Raw genomic sequence first — 18,484 nt, 5'->3', positions numbered from 1 at the left:
AAGACACAAAGTTACTTACATGATGAACAAGCTGGAAAGGAAAGGAAGAAAAAAAAGAAAAAATGGTATAATTGGTTTTTGACATACTTTTAGTAGGAAGCCCAAGAAGCTTTCCTTCACAGCCACCAAATCTAACTTCTTACAGATTCAGACATGAACCATACAAGGCAGATAGCCCTCGGAAAGGAGGAACTCGTCCTAGAACTTTTTCGAACAATAGTGGAATGGAAAGCTACAAGGCAAAGAAGAAGGCCAGGGCACGTAAATTGGACTTGATTATGTGTCACAGACAAAGCTAACTACCCTTGGTTCTAGGGAAAATAGGTTTTTGGCAGAATAAAAATATTCTGGAGTAAAATCTCCTCCCCATTCCAATCTAACCTCCCCAACAGCTGCTGAATAGAAAATCCCAAAGCCCAGGTTTAATCATTCCATTTCCCTGCTCAAGAAGCTTCAGTGGCTCATCATTGTCTCCATGACTGAGGCTGTCCCAGGGTGATGGGCCCCTTCACTCAAGCAGGAGATCTTCCCAGAGAGGACAGGGAATGATTGGGTTACTCACGGCAGTTTTTCCGTGCAAAGTCAACAATGTCACAAGGCTGTTTAAGAAAAAGGAGCAAAAGAAAGTTACAAAAGCAGGAAAATGTGTGATTTAGAAATGTTTAACAGAGTTTAGAGATATTTTATAATTCAACACTCAGGTTTTTTTCCCTTGTAGGAAATCCCAAGGCTGTGTAGGGATGGGAATGGGAATGTGAAACAGTGGTTTCTTTGGGACAGAGAATTCCTGAGTGAGGACATGCCCTCTACCAGTACAGGGTACTGCCATAGAAATGGCAGTATCAAACTCAAACAGAAATTGTTCCCTGCAGAATAGATATTGGCTTGGAAAACCGTAAACTAACATTAGCTATGTTGTAATATATTTTTGTCTGTTCTGTTAACTCTTCCCCAATGGAATTTAAATCTAGCTGTATGATCCTGGGCAAATCACTCTACCTTGCTTGCCTCAGTTTCCTCATCTGTAAAATGAGGTAGAACAGGAAACGGCGAAGCCCTCCAGGATCTTTGTCAAGAAAACTCCAAATAGGGTCACAAAGATTCACGCATGATTGAACAGAAGCATCATCTAGGATGGACCCAAACTATAGATTTCCTTCTCCCCAAAACAGCCACTGATTTATATTTAGTTTTTTAGGAGCAAAGTTATCATATGCATCAAGGAACCTATGATCTTTTTAATAGTGGGATACCTCACAAGGAGGGAAGCTAAGGAATCTTTCTGAGAGACAAGTTGATCTATAATGAATAAACGCAAACAGTTTTCACTAAACCAGACGCTCACTGGATGGAATGAAATTCAGAACTGAGATCATCACTCACCGTCATGTCTGTCAATCCCTTTGATCCCTTGGTGCCCTGAAAAGAAGAGAACCCAGGGTTTAGAAGGCTGGATTTCACATGGCACTGTAAGCTTTGTCCCTCCTCTCCCCGCCTGAGCATCTTGCTAAGGTATATGCCTTCTGTCTGCTGTTAGAGAATCTGAATTCTTCAAAGGTAGAATCAGAATTAAAGTAGACTCTATCCCTTCATCAACCCCCATACTCAGCTCTGACACTATCTTGGTATCTCTGAGACCTAATAGGTCAGTGTTTAAGTTGTAATAGAGCAAGAAGCATGCTCTTGAAAGTTTCTTTTCACATAACAGGCTTCCTATATTCAGTATTTTTATATCAAATAACTATCTAAATGAAATGTTACCATTGGTCCAGGTGGCCCTGGATCTCCTGGTGATCCATGTAGCCCAGGTAAGCCAGAATTTCCCTAAAGAAAATCAAACCAAAGTCAAAAGCTTTCTTCCTTGGTACCATCTTTATTATCTTTTCAGATACCATTTCTCCTGCTCCCAGCACCGAAAGCGCCACCATATCCTTGCAAACCTGGATTAATAAACTTGACAAGAATTGTATTACAGAAAAGGAATCTTGTGAATCAGCCTCTAGTGTGTAGAAAATGGGAAATGGAACAAAGTTTGCCTTTCAATAGAAACATCCAGACTTCTTTGAAGCAGATCTAAAAAAAGATGGCTTTCAAGTGTGAAATGCACTTGCAAAGAACGGTTACGACCATCAAAGAGGGATTTCCTCTAAGCTAAGGGAATCTATTTGCAGAGCCTGAGAGAAAAGCCCCAAAGTGACACTCAGGTCAGATGTACAAATAGAATGCCCTGGCCGGAGCACACCTGGAATATCATGTTTGATTCTGGGGACCACATTTCAGAAGGACATGGAGCAGCTAGAGCATAGCTGGAAAAGATCATCCAAGATGGTGAGGAGACTCAGAACCAGGCCACTTGGAGAAGATGGGATGACTGTCTTCCAGGATCTATAAGGCTGTCATGAGGAAGGATTAGGTTTGTCCTGTCTGGCTCCAGAGGGCAGAAATGGGGAGAAAGGGGGAAGTAGAGAAACAGCAGGATTCACATAAAATAGAACTGTTCCCAAATGGAAGATTGCCAAGGAGCTCATGGACTTTCTTCACTAGTCTTTTTTTTAAAGGAGATTGGGTGAAGGCTTATTGGGAATGTTCCTGCTGCATTGAGTTGGGCCTGACTTCCCACAATCCCACCTGGTGTATTCTCAGTGCCCACCACACTATATCTTTCAGGCACTTCAGCATTACCCAAGATCTGTGATCTTTGTCAGTGAGGAGACTAGCTCCAACAACTCTGCTTGGGACTCCTTGGAACCCTCATAGAGAATGGACAGTTTCCAGCCTTTCTGTGGTCCAAAAAGGTCTTCAATTTTTGTTGAACCTCTTAGACATTATCTCGGTTTATCTTTCAATGAAGGGTAGTATAGGAACAAACTGAAACTTATCCACTTTGGCAAGACCCACTGAAGCTTGCCCTCCATTGATACGACCTTTTGAGAGACCAAGGTCACCCACATGCCATGACAAGGCACCAGAGTAAGAGTTCAGTGAGCCTAAAGCCTAGGGTCTTTAATGTGAAATTTAAATACAAGTTAACCCCTATAAAAGCAATGAAGGAAGGATTTGGCAGGGAGTGAGACAGAAAACCACAGCTGGTCAATCTCAAATTGTACCACTTAGATGGCTATCTTTCTGTAAGGTCAGCATGACAGAAAACATCTTAGCAGAAAGAAAAGACGGAGAATTTCAGGGCAGGATGGTCTGTTCTGAAACCTTCTCTTCTACCCTTTTTGATATGGTCCTAATAAGTATCCAATTTTTTTAAAAAGGGTCCCCAAATTTATTGTTAAGTGATTTTGCCCAGGGGAAAGCTGTGTGCTCAGAGAAGAAGGTTGAGGGAAGATTTAAAAAAGGGAAATGTTAAGAGGATTTCTTGAAAACCTTCCAACTCCAAAGACCCAGATGCTTCCTAAAGAATCCTGTACATGGTCTCTGTGTATTACATGCACCACATCCTCTGGGACTTACCCTTTTCCCTGGAAAACCCTTTGATCCTTGGTTTCCTGGTTGACCTTTATCACCATCTTCTCCCTTTAGAGATAAACCAGATTCTTAAGAAAAAAGGAAGTTGAAATAACTATCAAAAAATGAATAGCATTTCCCTCAAGCCAGCTGACTTACTTGTAGACCAGGATATCCAGGGAAGCCAGGGTCACCCTAGTATAAAGGACAACAGAAAATTTAATTTGATACATTTTAAATTAAGCCTAAGTTATGTTTCAATAGAAAAGGTAAAATAGCTTTTAATTGTGAAGAAAGAGATAGAGAACCACTGCCAGGAAAAACAACTACAGAGAGCTTTCCTGCCTCCCACCACCCTTAAGGGATCATATTTCATTTCTACAGATCAAGATAAAATAATTTTCAAATGATTTTTACAAATTTTCCGTCCTTCAGCCTGATGTGTATCCAGGATTTTTTCATTAGGAATTTTTTTTCAGATACTTCAGGCCTGATCCAACAGTAAGCAAGGACAAGTCAAATACTATCTTTGGAAGCATAAGGAAGAGCTACAGCTGTTGACCAGAAGCATTGCGTGATATCTAGAAAAATTCAGGGGGAATCTATTGGTCAATGACCCCAGGATTTGTTAAATGAATAAAGTTGGAGTCAGGAGTGTTTAAGCTCCTTTCCAGCTTTCAATTTGTCAGTCTAGGGAGTCTCCATAAACAACTCATTGACTGGAATTCTAACCAGGATACCTCACTCAACTAGCTCTCCACTGGAAGACCAATTAAGACTTCCAAGATGGTAGAAAGAAGGAGCTAAATGGTTCATGTTCTAGATAAAGCATTATTATTGGTAAACTTCCTCAATTTCTTGGTCTCAGTTGCTTCATCTGTAAAATGAATGATCTGGAAGAATGATCCCTATGGCCGTGCATCCAGCTCTGGCTATGTAAGTACAGAGGACCAAAGAACTTTAAGTAAAAGCAATAAAGCACACCCTCTGTCTTTTCTATAACAAACTTTTTGGGGAAAAAAGAAATTTAGAAGCTAAACTTTAAGAGAAAATAATATTAGTTTTAATCCATCAGTTTGTTATGCATAAAATGTGGTTGTGAGTCTGACACTAAATTGGATCACACGTGCCTTCAAGGAAGAGATAGTCTCTGATTCAGAGTAAATGAATAATTTGAATTTACCTTAGCTCCTTTTCTTCCTGGATGGCCATATCCATCATTGCCATCCAAACCCTAAGAAAACAAAAGCATAAAGAGAAACGTTGATTAATAAGGTCACTCTGATATCTGAATCTTTCTTGGTTTCATGATACAACAGTATAGTTGGGGAAGTTAGTTATCTAATAACAAGATTCAGACTAGGCAATTAAGGTATTCTTGGGGTTAAAAAAAAATTATTATTTAAGAGTCAAAGAATATGGACCCTGGAATCATATGAGAAGGTTCAAATAGTGTCCTCAAACAAAAGCTCTGCTATTCCATGTGACAAAATAAAAAGAAAACTTGATAATTTAGAATTATAGATCCATTTGGGGAAAAGACATAATCCCTGTATCTAACAAATGAAAACAATGAGAAGTAACTTGCCCACCTTCACACAGTTATCCACAGGAAGATTTTAATTCAATTTTTACTGATTCCAAATCCAGTACTCTACCTCTGATGCCATCTAACTTGCAAGAAGGCAGGTAGGTACCTGGCTCACTGTCTAAAGCCTGCAGGCAGGAAGAGCTGAGTTCAGATCTGGTCTCAGACACTTGTTAGTTATATGACACTAGGCAAGTCTCTCAGCCTGTTTGCCTTAATTCAGTGGAGAAGAAAATGGTAAATCACTCCAGTATTTTTGCCAACAAATCCCATACGGAATCACAAAGAGTTGGACATGACTGGATTTCTACACAGAAGCTTACAAGTCATTTAGTTTAAACTTCATGCCAAGATGGAGAAAAAGGAAAAACTGGGGAAAGGTGATACGGCCACACAATTCTGTATCTTTCCTGAACACAAGCTGTAAGATGAAAGACAGGAAATTATAGCCAAATTTTAGATGGAAAACCAGAAACAAAGAGGGAACTAAAAAACAGAGAGAGAGCCAGGAGGTGCTGTACCCTTTTTGTGCTGGACCAAGAAAGCTATAGCTGATGAGAATGAGGTCCAAAAACAGGGTGCTAAATCTTCTGAGTATAAGATGTGCAATGTGCATCCACTAAGATCACCATCCCCTAGGTCTAAATTATGTATTTTGGAGAATTTCACCCATAGAATCCTGGGAAGTAACCATTTCAATTGAGTGGGTAAATGTGCACATCAACAGGAATGAGGACTTGGAAAGGATTTTAGTGAGACAGAAAAAAGGAAGGCAATTCCCAAAGTTTTAATCTTCTCATTGTGATTTGACCCTCAAGGTTAGCCATGACAGATTAGTGACTCATATGTTAATAAGTCATTTACTGAAGAAGAGATTAAGAATGCCCAAAGGAGAAAGAGAAACAACTAACAAATGAGAAATGTGTTTATTTATGAGTTGGTCCAAGATTCCAGAACAGAAAAACGAGACTCACAGGCTGCCCTCTTGGTCCTTGCGGTCCCATCCTGCCATCTTCTCCAACATAACCAAGCTTCCCCTTTGGGAACATAAATTAAACATGAAATTAATTTTATCTTGTGGTCCAACTTTGCAACTTGGTATACTTCATCTTACCAATGGCCACACTTTACAAACACACACACACACAAACACACACACACACACAGAGGGAGGTGCAGGGAACCTCTAAAATTAGTTAGGCTGGGCCTCAGATGAGAGACATATGATTGGGCTCCTCTTCATCGTCCCAGATCTGCAGAATGTGCAGAACATGGGGTCAGCTGTGTACCATAATCAATCATAAAGAATAAATGGAGTAGAACTTTAATGGAGTGCTAGTTACTATATTTCATATATATGTATGTGTATATGTTTATACATACGTATCAATTATATACTCAAGCATATTGATCAATAGATGGAACATTTATATCCATCTATATTTATTTAGGCAAGCATATTATGCATGTATACGTGTGTGTATTATATGTGCATAGATATCTTAATACATGTGCATATTTTATTAAAGCTGAAGGCTGCATTTCTGGGACACCCTGTATATCTATATATTTATATGCATGTCTATGCTATATATATGCATGTATATAGATACATAAACACACATGTGTATATACAGTTGCACAGCAGTGTTTGATCTACATTAATAGAAAGAAATTCCTCATTTTAAATTCCCCATACTGACAAAATCACAGGTATCAAAAAGGCATGATTATACATATAAATTCGGTATATAGTATAGTTTGAAAAATCTAGCTCCTGTCAATGGTCATAAATGCAGAATTTCTGATATCTGCAGCGTGAATGCTAACATTGAACATTTCGGCCCCTCTTCATCCCTTACCCTGCTCTGACATTTGAAACCCTCTCCCCTGGGGTAACTCTCCTTCAGGAGTTACCCTCATGGAGCCAAGCTGGTTATTCTCCAGGCCCAACACTTAACTCCATCCTCTATATCCCTGCCTAGAAAGTTCTCCCTCTTCAACTCTTCGAACCTGTCCTGAGAGCAGGGGCCAAATTAATGATTTTCTTTTTTATTCCCATTACTAGCTGAGTGCCTGGCCTGTAACAGGTGGTTAATAAATGCCTGTAGACTTGACTTGATTGACAATTCTCTTGTGCAATCTTTTTCAAGGGATTTTTCCTGTTTTCTCCAGTTAACAGAGCCCCTTCCTTAAAAGGCTGTACACTGTGGGTATCTTATACATACTTCAGTGGGCCCATGTTGTATCACCCATTTGAATGTAAGTTTGGGTTGCATTTTTATCTGTGTATCCCCAGTGACTATCACAGTGCCTGACAAACAGAAGGTGCTTAATAAATGCTTGGGGAGTGATGGATCAGTACAAATGCACTCGATTGTTTGTATCCGTGTGGTGTAAGACCGTCAGTTCCTCTGCTGTGGTATGGAAAGGGTGGGACCAGTCTTGTTAACTGGCCCTGTTCGGGGCCTTCTGTGCAGTAGGCAAGACTAGAATCGATCAAGGAAACATAACACAAACTGCTTTGCTAATTAACAAATTGGGAAGACTCCGGCTGATGCTTACCTTCACTCCTCTGGGCCCAGTACCTCCTTTAGGACCAAGAGGGCCTTGCAGCCCAGGCTTCCCCTGAAACAGATGGATCGTGTAAGAGCACATGGAACCAGAGCTGCGACCAATCTCTTAACTGACCCAGGACACTCTCCTGGAAATATGGGGAGAACATTCAATTCAATTCTCCCCATGGATGGAATGTGTTTCTTGCTGTCACCTTTCTAGAATTGGCCCGGCTGTTAGATGAGACATTGTCAGGACTGGCTATTTTAATTGTCTATTCAATTCTCTCAAAACCTATGCTATTCTATTGCTTGCTTTCTTGTGGATGGGGAAGGGGAGGAAAGGAAAGAGAGAATTTTTTAAAAATGATTGTTAAAAATAAATAATAAATGAATTTTTTAAAAAACAAACAAAAAGGTCCATTGTTCACTAAAACCTGGGTTACAGGACAAACAAGGACTATTCTATTGTGGAGATTTTCTGTATCCAGTCTTTGACATACACTTGACAGGCTAAATAAGCTGGAGGTGTACAAGAGTTATCTGGAATCCTTCACATGAGAAAGCTTAAGATGGAAGGGATGGGAACGTTTCCTTTATAAACCCACCTGTTCTCCTGGTGAGCCCTGTTGTCCAGCCATTCCTGGAAATCCTTGTTCACCTTTTGGACCCTGAGCCAAAAATGAACAAGAGATGACGCTAACTTTGCCAAAAGTGAACAGCCTCCAACCCTACTATAAAATGGTCGTGATAACTGAAGAACAACAAATGCAGCTGAAGGATGCTCTCTCTGTTTATAAGAATAGCCCTGATCTTGCCCCCCAAAACCTCAGGCCAGACAAAACAGTACTTAAGTCTCTTCACAAACTGCTCTTTAATTTTCCTATCTGCTTTCACATTCCTTCCCTTCATTCCCCATATATTCTAGCCAAATCACTTTATTTATCATTTTCCAAATAGATGCACTCCATCTCCCGCTTCTGTGCTCTGTACAAACTATCTGACCATGCCTGGAATGCACTGTATCCTCACCTCTGTCTCTTGGACTCCCAGTTATTCTCAGGTCCAGGTTGGGAGCCACCTCCTTTGGGAAGCCCATCCTGAGTTTCTTAGTGGTCAGTGCCCTCTCCCTTCTTCCTCAATTTATCCCTGTCCATACTTTTTCATTTCTGTTATATCCCTTTAGCATAAGGATTCTTAATCTGGGTCCCTAAACTTGTTTCTCTAAAAAAAATATTGATAACTGTATTTCCCTGCAATTGATTTCCATTGTAATTTTTCTATTTTTACATTTAAAGTCATTATTGTGAGAAGAAGTCCTTAAGTTTCACCAGACACTGCCAAAGGGATCCATGGTACAAAACCTGTTCTTGTAGAATACAATTTCCTTAAGGGCAGGAATTGTTTCTCATGTTGTCTTTGTATGCACATTGCTTAGCACATGTCTTACACGTAGCAGGTACTTAATAACAACAGCAATAACCATAAGTTAGAGTGATGACTTTCGCTGACAAGACCCAGCCCTGAACCAAATGCAGAGGAGAGATAAAAAAAAAAAAGACTTCAGAGCCTGCTGAAGATAAGCTATATTTCTGTGTGAACTACCAGTTATTTGGATGATGTGGACAGTGAATATCTATATCTATATCTATATCTATATCTATATCTATATCTATATCTATATCTATATTTATATATCTAGAGAGAGAAAAGAATCCAGAATGACTCAGGTAACAGAGAGGTATATATATACACATACATGTGTGTGTGCATGTGTGTGTGTGTGTGTGTGTGTGTGTATGTGCGTGTGTGTGTGTAGAGAGAGGGGGGAATAATCCAGAATGACTCAGGCAATGGAGAGACAAAGCCCAGCCTAGCAGGAGAGCTCCTATCCTATACAAATACCACATCTGTCACTGAACTTTGTGAAAACTGTCCCTGAGAAGAAGAAAGGATATTGAGACCCACAATTGTAGGGATGCGAATTGCCTTGGTCACACATGCCTCACTACAATTCAACTTTGTGTTCACCCTTTCTATGAACACTGCTTTTATTTGGAAAATGGGTTTATAGATGAAATGCTATATAAGTATTATTCTTGCTTTGATTGTGGAGTAAATGTCTTTGTTAAGAGTTAATAGTGTCAGCTGGCTAAACTGATCATGGAACATGGATAGGGGCTCAAGAGCTACAGAATTAGGAGAACAGCTACCCTCATGAGTTACCCCCAGAACCCTGTAAGTAGTAATATATACCCCTCTGGGGATCTAGCTTTCTAGCATGAGCTCAAGAGTTGGGGAAATTAAGGGAGGGGTGCCTATACTACTCTCGGGTAATGGCAGAACAATTAATTCAAATATACACAGCAAGAAATGAGAGCAAATAGGAGAAAGGAAAGTGATAGGTCCAAATGATGCTTAATCAAGTAAGTTCCTGATATAACGTCATTTTTCTAGTTTAATAAATTTTACTGGATTGGTTTAAAAATATAAACACAGAACACAACCAAGCCAGAATTTGTGAACCTTCTGAATTTGTCCTCTATTTGTTTCCAGGGCCCAGTCTTTTTATTGGTTATCATGAAAAAGTCAATCTAATTTTTCTTAAATACTGAGGGAAGAAACTCATTCGAAGAAACACCATACATCTCTTTACATGTCAAGGACAAAGGCTGAGAAGCTGTGTTTGCAAAAGGTTGAGACTCTTATGTTCACAATGTCAACAAAATGAATATCCATTTCTGCTGTCCAGACTAGCCCCAAAATGTAGTGCATTGAGAGTCACTCATTTTCTCCCTAACCTCCTTTTCCTTATTGATTTTCAATGCTTTATTTTTCCATGGAGCTACTGTGAACCCCTTTCTGGTCTCAGCCTCATTGATTTTGGCAAGCAAGCTACTTAGTGAAATATTGGAAGCTATCTCCCTAAATTGAGCTGCACAGCTACATCTCAACAGAATAAGTACAAGTATGGAGAGGCTTTATTGATTTCTCCTTGAATCATTATCAGAAGCATGGTTACCAACTCAAAAAACCCTGTAATATAGAGAGGTAGGAAAAGAGGAGAGTTCAGGTGGGAACTCTCAGGTGGGAGAGAGGGTGCTAGAAAGTTACTGTAAGCCACTGATAAATTTTTTCTTCTCTGTATATGTTTTGAGATTGTTTTTATATGACTTTCATTTCCAAGTATCTACCTCTCTCTCCCTCTCCAAAGAATCATCCCTTGTAATAAAGAATAAGAAAAGAAAGGGCGAACACAGTTTAATAAAACTAATGAACATATATAAGACGATTTCCCCAAACCTCTAGTTTCTTCCTCTTGAGTTAGGGCATTTATTTCCATGATAAAGTAAACATGATCTATAATCAAATATTTTCTAGTTCACACATGTGACATATTTTTCTTGCTGATAATCGTTTGATCTGAAAGTTTCAGTTAAAGAACTGATGAAATCATAAGATGCAGTTAGAAAGGACTTTAGTGACTGAGTTCTTAATCTTTTAGGTGTTCCTTTGGCATAGTCTGGTGGAGGCTATAGATCCTATTCTCTGAATGTTTTCAAATATGTAAAATACATACATAGAATTACAAAGAAAACCACTTATGTTGAAATATAGTTATCAAAAAAAAATTTTTTTTAAGTTCCTAGATCCATCTTTCCAAGTTAACAATCCTTGAAGTAATCCAACAATCTTATTTTATAATGAGATTTGCTCTAAGTCACACAGGATGAAAGAAGCAGGCCATGGGATTACACAATTTTGAAATCTAGAGACTGGTCCAACACAATATTGAAATTTACTTACAGAATCTTTCCTTTCATTTAAAAATATCTGAAATCAATTAACAGCCACAATATTTGGTATTTGTAGAAGAGATGGGCAGTTAAAAATTTTCATTCAGAGCTTCCTCGATTTCCAATTTAGGATCTTCTGTTTACAGGAGACAAAGGGAGGCAGCATGGTACAATTGAGATCTGGACTTTGATCCCATGACGAGGACCTTTCAGGGCCTCAGTTTCCATATTAAATGTAAGCACAGATCAGATGACACAAGCAGAGAAAGCTACTTGCAAACCCTAACTCTCTGTGTAGATGCTAGCTAAGCTACCTGAAGAGTTACATAATTCAGCTCTCTCTACTCTTTCACAAAATGGAAACAACTTGCTTGTCTCATTTTTCCCAGCGAATTGATGGGAAATTCTGGAAATCTTTCGTGGGAGATGGGCAGATAGATACGATGCTATTGTTCAGTTGTTCTGTCATGTTCGCCCCTGTGGACCACAGCCCACCAACACCATCCCCGGGGTTTTCTTGGCAGAGACTGAAGGAGTTTGCCATTTCCTTTCTCCATGGATTAAGGCAAACTGAGGTGAAATGATTTGTCCAGAGTCACCCAGCGAATGAGTGTTTGAGGCCAAAGGTAAACCCGGGTCTTCCTAACTCCTAACTTTTTGTAGGCATCTAACCTGTTGCCAAATCTTATCAATTCTAACTTGGCAACATCTCTCACATGCATTCTGCTCCCTCCTAGGATGCTGTTGCCACCCTGAGAAAGGTCCTTATCACCCCACGCTTGACTTGTTGGGTTTTTCTCTGTCTCAAGTCTCCCCTGCTCGAGTCCATCTGCCACTCCATTGTCAAACTGATTGTCCTACAGAATAGATCTGTTCTTGCCTCCCATACACACTCAATACAAACTCTGTAACAAGTCTACAAATAAATCAAAATTCTGTTTGAATTTCCATTTTACCTTGACAGCCTGGTCCTTTCCTACTTTCTTATTCTTTTTACTGTTTATTCCTCTTGAAGTATTCTGCAACTTCCTTGCTGTGTCTCCCCGACAATACTCCATCTCCAGACTCCTGGAATTTTCATTGGCTGCCTCCATGCCTAATTCTTCTGCCTCGTAGTCGCCCTGGCTTCCTTCTAGATCTCAGCTAAAATCACACCTTTGCAAAGAAGCCCTTCCTGATCAAGGTCTTCCTGAATGTTAGTGCCTTTCCTGCGAGATTATCTTTTACACATTATATATCGCATGTACACATACATACATGACTCATATGTATAACATATACATGCATTGTGTGTGTGTGTATGTGTGTGTGTGTAGTTTTTATATAGCTGTTTGCATATTGTCCTCCTTTATATAGGAAGCACCATGAGGGCAATGATATTTGTCTTTCTTTGTATTCCCAGGGCTTAGCAAGGCACCTAGCATATAGGCACCTTAATATATGCTTGTTGATTTGACATTATAGACAGCTTTTTGGTAAATTCTAAGAAGAAAGACTGAAAAATATGCAGCCCCTTCCCCTTTCCAGAAGGCATCAATAAAAAGGATTCCCGAGGTCAATTTTATTTAGACTTAAAAGAGAGAATGATTTACTGCCTTCTAAAACAAATTATCAAAGAACAGTAGAAGAGAGCAAAAATAAAAATAAAGCAAAATCAAAACTATCACCACTGAAGGTAAGTTAGACTGTGTTGGACCAACCTCCAAGCCTGGATGTCCACGAACTCCACTGTAGCCATGTATACCAGTTTCTCCAGGCACACCCTGCAAAGATGAACAGAAAGCAGAAATAGATGTCAGGCTGCTAAAGATGGGAGCAAGAAAAATATACATCTCTTTGGTGAACTGTTGTATTTAGCTTTTTAAAAAGTGTTCAGTGCTCATCCAGCCATTCTGGAGAGCAATTTGGAACTATACTCAAAAAGTTATCAAACTGTGCATACCCTTTGATCCAGCAGTGTTTCTACTGGGCTTATACCCCAAAGAGATACTAAAGAAGGGAAAGAGACCTGTATGTGCCAAAATGTTTGTGGCAGCCCTGTTTGTAGTGACTAGAAGCTGGAAAATGAATGATGTCCATCAATTGGAGAATGGTTGAGTAAATTGTGGTATATGAATGTTATGGAATATTATTGTTCTGTAAGAAATGACCAGCAGGATGAATACAGAGAGGACTGGCGAGACTTACATGAACTGATGCTGAGTGAAATAAGCAGAACCAGGAGATTATTATATACCTCAACAACGATACTGTTTGAGAATGTATTCTGATGGAAGTGGATCTCTTCGATAAAGAGAGCCTTAATTGATCAAAGATGGACAGAAGCAGCTACACCCAGAGAAAGAACACTGGGAAATGAATATAAACTGCTTGCATTTTTGTTTTTCTTCTCAGTTATTTATACCTTCTGAATCCAATTCTCCCTGTGCAACAAGAAAACTGTTCGGTTCTGCACACATATATTGTATCTAGGATATACTGCAACCCATTCAACATGTAAAGGACTCTTGCCATCTGGGGGAAGGGGTGGAGGGAGGGAGGGGAAAAATCGGAACAGAAGTGAATGCAAGGGATAATGCTGTAAAAAATTACCCTGGCATGCCTTCTATCAATAAAAAGTTATTTAAAAATTTTTTTAAAAAAGTGTTCAGTGCTATGCTCAAAAAGTTATCAAACTGTACATACCATTTGATCCAGCAGTGCTACTACTGGGCTTATATCCCAAAGAGATCTCAAAGAAGGGAAAGGGACCTATATGTACCAAAATGTTTGTGGCAGCCCTGTTTGTAGTAGCTAGAAGCTGGAAAATGAATGGATGCCCATCAATTGGAGAATGGCTGGGTAAACTGTGGTATATGAATGTTATCGTTCTATAAGAAATGACCAGCAGGATGAATACAGAGAGGCTTGGAGAGACTTCCATGAACTGATGGTAAGTGAAATGAGCAGAACTGGGAGATCATTATAGAATTCAACAACAATACTGTATGAGGGTATATTCTGATGGAAGTGGATTTCTTCGACAAAGAGAAGATCTAATTCAGTTTCAATTGATCAATGATGGACAGAATCAACTACACCCAGAGAAGGAACACTGGGAAATGAATGTGGACTGTTTGCATTTTTGTTCTCCTTCTCAGGTTATTTTTTATCTTCTGAATCCAACTCTTCCTGTGCAACAAGAGAACTGTTTGGTTCTGCACACATATATTGTATCTAGGATATACTATAACATATTTAACATGTATAAAACTGCTTGCCATCTAGGGGAGGGGGTGAAGGGAGGGAAGGAAAAAGTCAGAACAGAAGTGAGTGCCAGGGATAATGTCATAAAAAAATTACCCATGCATATGTTCTGCCAATTTAAAAATATGGATTAAAAAAATAAAAAAGTGTTCAGTGTATAAGATCAGCATGTTGGTTGTTCCAACTATTCTTCTTAATGGACACCGTGATTTTTCATCAAATACATTTAAAAACTCATATATCCCATGGGATGCAAGATATTGTGTGAACTATAAAAGTGGTCAGTCTCATGAATAATGTCCTCAAAGCAAACAAGTGAGTTTCCCTGGAACTTATTATTATTCCAATGGGGCCACAGCTTCCAGAACAAAATCTTTCCCTCCTACACAGTATTCTTGGACTGCAGAAAAAAGAATGAGAAATACAGCTGGTGGGGTTCATTCTTTGCTAGAAAGGATAAAATTCAAAGGGTTAGAGAAAACAGAAATAAGGAGGAGGAAGAGAAGGAAAGAGGAAGAGGAGGAGGAGTAGGAGTATAAGGGACTTTCCATCTGGTATTCTGGAAAAACACTAGGTTAAGCTCTTTCTGCGCCGCAGTCTCAGTATCTTTCCTTCAGGAAGGAAAGAGGAAAATCTCTGTAGATAACACTGATACCATTATCATTAAGTCATATGAAAACCATGCAGTCAATAAATAGAAATCTGCTACTTCTCCTTCATTGGGCTCATCTATGGCTAACTTTCAAGGACAGCCAGAAGAATGAGAATTCACCTAGTAGATTCTCTCAAATATGATAATAATAGCTAATCTTCTATAGCACTTTGTTTGCAAGGCATTTTATAAATATTCTCTATTTTTCATCCCTTCAACAAGCCGATAATTTAGGTGCTGTTAGTATCTACTTTTACAAATAAACAAACTGAAGGTGAGAGAAATCCAGGGACCTGCCCACAGACACAGCCATGTCAATGTCCAAAGCAGAATCTGAACAGGTCTTTCTGACTCCAATTCAAGCAGTCTTTGCACTGGACCATTTAATTGTTCTCAATATCGGACACCTAATGTGACCTCAGTGGCTCTCTTAAACAAAACCTACAGTAGTAAAAAAAAAACAAAAACAACAAAAAAACACGGTACTTTGCCACTCATCACACATGAAATTGTTATGTCAGTGTGTGTCATATCCAGGATTCCAACAGAACTCTAATTCCATCTGAGGGGCATTCCTTCCAATGACGCGAATAGCCACATGCCCAAGTGTAAGGGGACAGTGAAGAAGACAGAGTTAGAGGTAGAAGAGAACTCAGAGGGCATCTACTCCATTCCTTATTCTATAGATGAGGAAACAAGGGCAGAGATAAATGAAGTAGTTTCCCTAAGAGCTGACAGACAGAGGCAGAGCCAGACTTTGAACCCAAGTTCAGGTGAAACCACATCCTTTATACATTCCATGGCACCATGATGTTATTCCTGTCCATTCTATGCAACTTTATGCCCTCCAAGAAGTTTGACACAATGAATTAGGAAATTTATATGTTAAATATATGTTATATGTTAAAATATCAACAAACAACAACAACAACAACAAAGCTCTCTATTTTCTCTTACCTGCTACAGTTCAAGGGGAAAGTAAATGAACCAGCATTTATTAAGCAGTTCCTATGTACCAGGCATTGTGCTGAGTGCCCTACAACTATTATCTCAAATGGTTCTCACAACAACCCTGGGAGGTAGGTACTATTATTATCCCCATTTTAAAGGTGAGGAAATTGAGGCAGACACATTATGTGACTTGCCCAGGGGTAAATAGCTAGTTGTCTGAGACTAATTTTGTCTTTAGAAATTCTCAGGAGCTGGTTACTCTCGTGCCACATATTTGAAATGTGCATAGAGAATCAGGCTGGAATAGATGACAGAATCCCATCCCAGAACCAGGACCGTGGACAGCACTCTAACCAAGAAAGTTCTATCACAATGCCATCTCAAGGGATAATTGACATTTAAAGCTTTACTATCAGGGAGGCTGGCTCTGGGACTGGCATAATGAACCTCCCCAGGATTATACCTCTTCTCTTTGCCCCATCTTAGGCTGCCAGGCTCATTTACTGGTAAGCATTCATCCCCCTGGATATGTGAAGCAGCCATGACCACTCCCCTCTACCCTTCTTACTAAAGGTCTTCCTGTGTCTCACCTGTCCTATGTGTGCCTCAACCTCTCTAACCAGTCTTATCTGTTCAGGGCTTGATGGACAGAAGACCCAGAAATACTGCATAAATAAGGAGGGAAAATATGTGTAATTTCCAGAATAAAGACTTCTGAAAATTTAAAATAACCAAAATATGGCTCAGCAACAAGAGAGATAATCCTAGGATCTCCCAATATTTGTCTAGTGGGTATCCTGTTGAATAGAACACTATATTCTGGCTAGAACAGAATTTATTATGCTTAAGCTAAAGTAAAAAAAAAAAAAATCAGGGTAGCAATTCTGATACCAGATAAAGCAAAAGTAAAAATAGATCTTATTAAAAGAGATAAAGAAGGAAAGTACATTTTGATAAAGGGAACTGTAAATAATGAAGTACTAACAATACTAAATGTGTATGCATCAAATGGTAGAGCAGGCAAATTCCTGGAGAAAATTTTAAGCCAATTACAGGAAGAAATAGACAGCAAAACTATTCTAGTGGGGGACCTTAACCTTCCCCTCTCAGAATCAGACAAATCTAACCACAAAATAAACAAGAAAGAAACTAGGAAGGTTAATAGCATCTTAGAAAACCTAGATATGATAAACTGCTGGAGAAAATTGAATAGGGACAGAAAGGAATATACCTTTTTCTTGACAGTACATGGCACCTATACAAAAACTGACCATGTATTAGGGCAAAAAACCTCAAAATCAAATGCAGAAAGGCAGAAATGGTAAATGCTTCCTTTTCAGACCACAATGCAATAAAAATTATATTCAATAAAGAGCCAGGGAAAAATAGAGAACACCATATTCTAAAAAAATATCCCAAAGGAGGAAACCTTTTAATTGTTCAGAGCAGCCCAGTTTCTCCAAAGCTAAGGCCAGCAAGCTCTCGGTATGTTTCTTTTCTGCTCTGCTGATGAAAATAAAGGAGCTAAAATACAATGATTCAAAACAATTCCAAAGGTGGGTAGCTTATCTGCTTTATTTTCAACTTATTCCCTTTCCTTTGTATCCAAGAAGCCTGATATCTAAGTACCACGCCTATTGCCACCTGTGCTCAGAGTTAAAGGGTCCAACCTCAGACTACCCCCATACAGAAAATCCAGGAGAGCACTTGGCTGGATTCTGGGAATATATCCTGAGCATTCCAGGGGTATGGCCAATGGTAAATGCTAAGGGTAATTACTCAAACATTAAAACAAGTATTTACTATGAGCCAGGGACAATGTTAAGTGCTAGGGATACAAATTAAAAGCAGTAAGTCCAAGTCCCAAGGAGTTTACATTCTATCAGGAGAGATAGTGTGCATATGTATGTGTATTCCTAAAGTCTTTTTTAATTTTAATTTTTAATGACTTCAAAGATGTAAGTTGTACATATCTAACACATATAGGACTGCTTGCCATCTAGGGGAGGGGGTGGAGGGAAGAAGGGGAAAAATCGGAACAGAAGCGAGTGCAAGGGATAATGTTGTAAAAAAAATTACCCTGGCATGGATTCTGTCAATATAAAGTTATTATAAAATAAAATAAAATATATATAACAAAATAAAAAAAAGATTTAAGTTGTATAACTTTTTTTTAAAACATAATTTGAAAGTTTCAAGTATTTAAATGTCTCCTATACTTACTTAGTTTTGTACATTT

General features: G+C 39.0%; 1 protein-coding gene across 1 annotated transcript in view; it reads right to left on the bottom strand.

The window, feature by feature from the left end:
• Positions 1 to 469: 469 nt before the first annotated feature.
• LOC127538524 (collagen alpha-4(VI) chain-like) overlaps positions 470 to 18,484 on the bottom strand; it is a 55,899-nt gene continuing 37,884 nt past the window's right edge. Inside the window, exons 18-27 of the mRNA XM_051962340.1 lie at positions 13,097 to 13,159; positions 8,208 to 8,270; positions 7,610 to 7,672; positions 6,019 to 6,081; positions 4,640 to 4,690; positions 3,616 to 3,651; positions 3,463 to 3,525; positions 1,762 to 1,824; positions 1,384 to 1,419; positions 470 to 599 (exon numbers count right to left, since the gene is read on the bottom strand). Coding sequence (XP_051818300.1) covers positions 555 to 599; positions 1,384 to 1,419; positions 1,762 to 1,824; positions 3,463 to 3,525; positions 3,616 to 3,651; positions 4,640 to 4,690; positions 6,019 to 6,081; positions 7,610 to 7,672; positions 8,208 to 8,270; positions 13,097 to 13,159 — 546 coding nt within the window. The 3' untranslated portion in view covers positions 470 to 554. The remainder of the gene's footprint in view (positions 600 to 1,383; positions 1,420 to 1,761; positions 1,825 to 3,462; positions 3,526 to 3,615; positions 3,652 to 4,639; positions 4,691 to 6,018; positions 6,082 to 7,609; positions 7,673 to 8,207; positions 8,271 to 13,096; positions 13,160 to 18,484) is intronic.

This window comes from Antechinus flavipes, chromosome 5 (assembly GCF_016432865.1).
Source record: "Antechinus flavipes isolate AdamAnt ecotype Samford, QLD, Australia chromosome 5, AdamAnt_v2, whole genome shotgun sequence".
Lineage (NCBI taxonomy): Eukaryota > Metazoa > Chordata > Mammalia > Dasyuromorphia > Dasyuridae > Antechinus > Antechinus flavipes.
This window is presented reverse-complemented; position numbering and strand designations above follow the sequence as displayed.